The sequence below is a fragment of the Hydra vulgaris genome, chromosome 08 (genome assembly GCF_038396675.1).
Source record: "Hydra vulgaris chromosome 08, alternate assembly HydraT2T_AEP".
NCBI lineage: Eukaryota > Metazoa > Cnidaria > Hydrozoa > Anthoathecata > Hydridae > Hydra > Hydra vulgaris.
Genome location: NC_088927.1, coordinates 30,287,501 through 30,295,000, shown reverse-complemented (window position 1 = coordinate 30,295,000; position 7,500 = coordinate 30,287,501). Strand labels below are relative to the sequence as shown.

General features: G+C 26.4%; 1 protein-coding gene across 2 annotated transcripts in view; it reads right to left on the bottom strand.

The window, feature by feature from the left end:
• LOC100206857 (cytosolic endo-beta-N-acetylglucosaminidase) overlaps nt 1-7,500 on the bottom strand; it is an 80,294-nt gene that overhangs the window by 69,432 nt on the left and 3,362 nt on the right. For both annotated transcript variants that reach the window (XR_010640043.1, XM_065803391.1), the window contains exon 2: nt 2,154-2,359. Coding sequence is in view for 1 of the 2 variants with exons in the window: in XM_065803391.1 (XP_065659463.1) it covers nt 2,154-2,359 (206 nt within the window). In the remaining variant the exon portion in view is untranslated. The remainder of the gene's footprint in view (nt 1-2,153; nt 2,360-7,500) is intronic.

Genomic DNA, 7,500 nt, shown 5'->3' with positions numbered 1-7,500 from the left:
AGCTGGGGTTATGGCCAGGGTTGTCTGAATTTTGACAAAACCTACAAATAAAATAAATATTTCATCATGGATTAATATTTGTATTATGTTTATAAATACATATAGATGAATATATACATACATATATATATATATATATATATATATATATATATATATATATATATACACATATATATATATACACATATATATATATATACATATATATATATATATGAATATGTATATATATATATATATGAATATGTATATATATATATATATATATATATATATATATATATATATATACGTGCGGCAGTGTTAGAGCGCTCACTTCATAAGCAAGAGGTTCCAAGTTTGATACCCACCACGTCCCTGGTAGTACCACCCTCAACTTGTTCGTGTTTTGGAGTTACAGAGTTGATAGAGGGTAACCACAATTAAGTAGCCTCCTTGTCTGTAGTGGCCTTCTTGGTTAGTGTTGAAGAATAAAAAAAGAGAAACTAAGTTACAAGCACTAGATCTATCAGACAGAAAAGCAGATACTGTTGTTAGAGGTCTAACAGCTATTCTTGATGAATACAATTTATGGAAGAGTATAAAGATGATTGTAGTGGATACTAGAATGCAAACACTGGATGAAGGAGTGGGACTGTCAGTCAGTTACAAAGACATTTTACTGAAAAGAAACTGGAAGAACCACAATTCATTAGTTGTCAACACCATATTTTTGACTGAGTCCTTTACATAGTAATGGATGAAGAACTTGGAGGAAACAACATGTCACCCAATATCAAATATAAGCTTGGGAAGAATTTTAAGAATGGTAAAGATGTGATTACTGAAACAGCAGGATGGGGTGATGACATGAAATTTCCATTTTATCAAACTCGGGTGTTCTACTTTTTTGAAGAATCTTGAGTATTTTGAGCTCATTTGGCATTTATGCTTCTACCAGAGAGAAGAGACTCACTACTCAGCATTTGTAGATTCATCTCTTACAGATAATCTTTAAACAACATTTTTTCAATATATACAGTAGCTTTTTGTACCTGTAGAATTGTTATTTAAATTTTTAATATTATATTGTTTTGTATCTTAGAGTGTTATGATGTAACAATAAACTGTTAAATGCTTAAAAACTACATAATAACTTTCCAATTAAAAAAATTAATTTCTCCCTGTTTTGGGACTTCCATTTTACACATAGTCTTATTTGTCATTTTTGCTCAGAATTATTAGTCAATTTTGTTATCTATTAAAGTGTTACAATAAGTAACACTAGATAAATTTTTAATCAAATTTATGTGTCTATCTTTGTTGCCCTAATTTTCAAAAAGTGCCCCTGGATACAATAGCTAGTGGTCTTAAGTGTAATTAAAAAAAAGCTTCTTTTACATAGAGCCAATAATTTTTAAACCCTTCTACATGACGGACTTTTATTGTTTAAGTCAATATACTTATGCTAATAATAATACTTATACTAATAATAACAACTAGCAGAATTTGGAAAAATGAGGTCAGCAATTTATTGCCAACGTCAAACTGTTAGAAATCAGCATCAGGTCAGCAAAAAAAATTTGACACAGAAGGGTTACCATAAAACATAAAAATGAGGTCGGCCATTTTTTGCCGAATTCAAACACTTTAAGGTCGGCAGTTAGGTCAGCATTGCCAATATTGATCCTAATTCCGAGGACTGTACAAATTAATTAGTATAGAGACGTGATCATATCAGTTGCACCAATTTTAGGCAAGCCTTGAATTTGGGCATTAAAAAAATCCAGCCCAAGGTACACAAACTTCCCCTACATTTAAAAAAAAAATTACTTGGGTATATATTTGTTTTTAGACAATTATAATTTATATATATATATTGATTTTATTATTGTTTATATAAATTTATTTTTGATACTTAAGGTATTTAAAAAACAAATTTTATAGCATTACTAAAAATTTTCACTAAATTTTAAAATATAGATACTTATAATATAACCATTTTTTAAAAAAATACTATATTTTGCATTATATCAAATATATTAAAAATACCAAATTTAGCAAACATCTTAAAAATAGTAACATTCTTCATGTAAAAATGTAATCAACATTAAAAAAAATATATTGTCTATACAAAATGCTATACAAACAACTTGAAAAAAGTTATTTACCTATCTTCAATGTATCCACCTTTCATATCATGACAAACAAGAGTCTTTGCATAACTTCCTTTTCTAGAAAACTTTTTGCGAGGAGCAATACTTCTGCAAAAGTCATCATAGCCTGGAATCCATGCAAGCATTTCTTCAATTGATTTGATTGGTTGGATAGTTGGTAATGGCAACTCAGAATAAGACGAAAATGATTTTAATATCACCTAAAATAATGAATGAATAAAATACAATTTTAAAGGTCGTTTATATAAAATTTACTTGACATATTTTAAAAAGAAAAAAAAAGCCTCGAATAAGTATATTTAATCATCTTATATAAATAAGTTTATATTCAAACAAATTTTAAAAAAGAGTTATTTTCTAACACTACTTTCTAAGTTTGTTTATGAACAATTTATTATATGCGGAAAAAAATTGTTGAGTTTATATTTTTTATGTTGACTAAAGGGCTATGGAGCCCAAGACAGGGCAACCACAAGCTAGTGATTTATAAGAAACAGAGCTGGAGCTGAAATATTTTCAAGCTAACAGGGTTTTAGTCAGGTTGATGCCACTGTGCATAACAGGAAATTCCCAATTGGCTTAAAATTCCCAAAGGTTCATAAAAATAAAAGTTAATAGATTTTTTTTTGAAAAAAAGCCTTGTCATTAACAAGAAAGATCATTCATTCTTAAGTTAAAAAAAAAACTATTTTTTAAATTACATCAGTTATTCTCTCCCTTAGATTTTTCAATATTTTTAATGAATTTTTTTTATTTATTTATTTATTCTTATTATTCAAAAACTCTTTATTTATATTTTTACTGTTTATCTTTAGTTTGGAAAGTTACAAAAATTGTTCCATATTAATAAATAGTTGATAAATAATATACTTTTAAATAAGTTATTAACATTTTTATTTTAAAAGAATTCAAAATATTTTCGGTTAACTAAATTTCCAGGTAAAGTGCACCAAAAATAATAACAACAAAAAAATCAAACATGAAATTTGCAATAAAACCTATCATTTGTTATATTTGCAAAAAATATAAAAAAAGATAAAATATACATAAATTTTTATAATATTTTTCTATTTTATTTACAAATGATAAAGTATAATTTAAAAAAAACAATATTTATAAATACAAAAAAAGTTTGAAAAAAAAAAAATGTTTGTATTTTAACCTTAACTGTTTGTATTTTAACCTTAACTGTTTGTATTTTAACCTTAACAAAAATGGGACCTCAATTTTTTTTTGCAAGTATATATGTCTAGAGCAGCGAAAGGGTTTAATATACTTTTTTTTTTGTAATTAAATATTTAAAAACTTTTATATTTAAATGCACCTATTAAATTAACTTGCTGCAGTCATGTGATGAACAAATCTCACTCTGGCCCTTCAAATGTCTTTGTTGCCTATTTAAATTAATTAGTGGTGTAGTGGCAGAGCGCTTGCCTCATAAGCGAGAAGTTCCGAGTTTGATCCCCACCACGTCCCTGGTAGTACTGCGCTCAACTTGTTTCTCCGCGCAGCAACTTTGTTTGTTGAGGTTCGTGTTTCTGAGTTATAGAGTTGAGAGAGGGTTATAACCACAAAAGTAGTCTCCTTGACTGTAGTAGCCCTCTCGGCCTTGGGGAGGTGAATAATTAAAAAAAAAATTCTAAAACTGCATATTGCAAAAAAAGTTCTTTTAACTAAGATTCTATTCCATATAAATTGGCAAGTCAACTCTCAAAACTCTTTCTCTTCATAACCTCAGTTGTAATGGCTGCTAAAGGTTCTGTGTCAAACATGCTTGAAAGGGCACTTCTAATACTACAACTAAGTTCAGCATTGTTATATAGATTTACACATAAAAATTTATTTTTTATGATAAAAATTATAACATAAAATTAGATAAACAAAAATACGAATATCTACGCAAAAAAGTTCAAAAAAATATTTTAAGTATTTTAAAATTTTTAGTTTTAAAATACTAAAGTATTTAAAATCTTAAATATTCAAAAACTTTCCATACAATATATAGGGTTTTTATCAACAGTCACCAAAAAGTCATTTCAGCTATTTAAAAAGTTACAAGAAGATTGTGGTAACTGTCAAAAAAGTTTTGTTAAAAATTTAATATTATTAAGCTTTTTTTTTTTTCATTTATAATTTTAAAATGGAAATAAAAATAAAAGAAGTCATTATATGTAAATAATCATTTAAACTTTTTAAAAAGTAAATTTTTTTCTTTTTAAAATATGTACAATATATGTATTTGTAAATGTATTTAAAAGCGACGTACACAATTAAAATAAATCAAAGTATCAAATTCATTTATTTAAACTTTAATTGCAAACAATCGGTAGTGGTGTAGTGGTAAAGCGCTCGCTTCATAAGCGAGAGGTTCTGAGTTCGATCCCCACCACGTCCCTGGTAGTACTGCGCTCAACTTGTTTCTCCGCGCAGCGGCCTTGTTCGTCAAGATTCGTGTTTCGGAGTTATAGAGTTGAGAGAGGGTTATAACCACTATTAAGTAAAAAATGACAACTATTAGAATTTAAAATTGAGTTTTTTAGACAAAAAAAAAAAAACTTTTTGGAATCATTTTTATGATTAAAAAAAATTTTTTAATTTAAAAAAACAAAAAAAACACAGTCTACTTTAAAATCATTTACTGTCATTAAAAATAGAATAACAATTCAGATACTGCTAAAACTTATAAGATAAGAATTATTAAGTAGCCTCCTCATCTGTAGTGGCTTTATCGGCCTTGAGGAGGTGAATAACAAAAAAATAAAAAAAACAAAAATCATCTTGCGTTCTAGTTTCCTTTTTACTATATCCCAATTCTGAGAGAGGCCTATATATAAGTTTTTTGATAAAAATACAAAACTAGGTTGATCTAAGAAAACACAAAAGATAAAATATAAAATGATTCTAAGCAGCTTGCAAATAAAAATTCTAAAGAACATGAAACATCATTTGGAAAAATGACAACCATTAGAATTTAAAATTGAGCTTTTTAGACAAAAAAAAAAAAAAAAACTTTTCGGAATCATTTTCATGATTAAAAAAAATTTTAATTAAAAAAAAAAAAAATTTTAATTTAAAAAAAAAAATTACTTTAAAATCATTTACCGTCAACTTTAAAATCATTTACTGTCATTAAAAATAGAATAACAATTCAGATACTGCTAAAACTTATAAGATAAGAATTATTAATATGATAGTAAATAATGGTATAGTTAAAACTTTACCACTAATAAATACAGAATATAGACCATACAATTCAGCTGCTGTCAATAAAAAAGATCAAAACCACCTGTGCTGAATAACAAAGATCAAATAGTAAGTGCAGGTATAGATAGTATAACTTGTACAATATCGCTTTTTTGATATAAAGCGTTACAGAATGAAGAGCAAGAGAGAAGTATTTACCACAGCATGCTAATATCAAAGAAAGTGCTTTGGTGAATTTTGCTGCTACAATTTTTTGTGCTATTTGATAATGGTAATATTGCTTATAAAACAAGTAAGCTAGATGAATAAAGTGATTAGGAATGTTAAAATGGTCTAAGTAGGCTGTGTTTTATATAAACAAACTGGCACATCCAAAAAATTCAAGGTCACAAGATCACAAAAACACTCAGGAACACATAACTGTCTTTACTAACCTATGAGCTTATGGAATTTTGGGGTAAAAAACACAACAATTACTTGTATTTAGTATTTGCAATAAGAAACAGAACAACTAGCTAGTGTTGTACAATGATGACAGGTAGATAAGTGAAATCTCTGTAAATTTCTGGTAATCGTTCCATAGAAACTCAACCTGTTCAAAAGGAAAAGTTATTACCTCTTGTTTTATAAGTTAGCAGCTCTTGTGTTTGAAGGGTATGATCAGCTAGGGAAAATAGAAATATGTGAGAGCAGTCATGTGCATTTACATCTTAATTACTTCCCAACTAACAAAACTTCTTAAATAATGTTACATTCAGCAACTTCAATACATCTAAAATTAAAAAAATAAAATAAAAAACACCTCTATGAGATATCGATAACTAGATGTTTTGAAATATCATGGCACTCCAAAACTTTCTTTTTAAAATCTTACAAAGTATTGCTTGCAGGTAAAATTGCTACACAAGATAAAAATAAAAGAAATAACATAATTGCAGATGAAATTAAAAAAACACTTTGTTCCAGAACCTAGCTCTTTCTAAAAAAAATTGGATTTTAAAGAGAGATCGATACAATGTAAGTATTTATCAGAGTAAAAGGTTATAATGATCTGTTGTTTATTTTAAAAGACCTCTTAGAATACTAAAGAAAACAGACTACAGAATCTGTTCACAAAAACATGAACAATACATTGAAGTAATTTAATACTAACAGCTCTACACTGACAGTAGAACTGTAACCATTTTAAAAAGTTTTAGTAAATGAACTGATTTTTTAAGGTCCTAAAGAAAATTACTGACCTGTGTTTTTGGCCATGAGAACAATAAAGTTTATACAATAAATTTATATATATATATATATATATATATATATATATATATATATATATATATATATATATATATATATATATATATATATATATATATATATATATATATAAATTATGTTAGTGTGTTCTACAAATAGAGTGCTCAATATTCTTAAAGAACAGAGCAATAATAAATTAATAAAAACACTTATCTATTCCTGATGAACCTACTGATGGAGACACAATTAGTTGAAGACAAAAATTAGGTAAGTGTTAACGTCGGCAAGTGCAACCATGAAAATTGCTGAAGGCGATGCTCATAAAAAGCTTTTTATTTTGTATTTCTTTTTTTATTTGTTACATAATTCTTTCGTCAAAAAATGTTTGAATTAGTATCACACTCATGAAACTATTTCAACGAAGTAGATTTTTATACTTCCAAACTTCTTGTATATTGTCAGATCGCGATTTTATTTTTAACTATTTATGTTATAAAAAAATAATATCAAACAAAAACGCAACTTCTTATTGATTTAAGTATTGAAGTATAATTTAGTGACTTAGTTTTGCTTCGTTGTTTTGTTATATGTATTTTAAAATGTTACGCAGTAAACTTAATTAAATGTTAATGGTTTTTATATTTCTTGATATTTTTTATTCAAATTAATTATTTAATTTTTTTCTAAAATTTCTTTTTTAAATTACGTTTTTTTATCTTAAAAAAATAAGACAAGAAAAATTTGAAATAATAATAAATAAGAATAATAACTTTCCATTTAATAAATATTGACGTCATTACTTTGTTTCCTTTTCGAATGTCCTTGATTGCGAACATTCTAAACAACAGAATCCTTTTAAATTTGAGTTGCAATAAATAATAGTTAA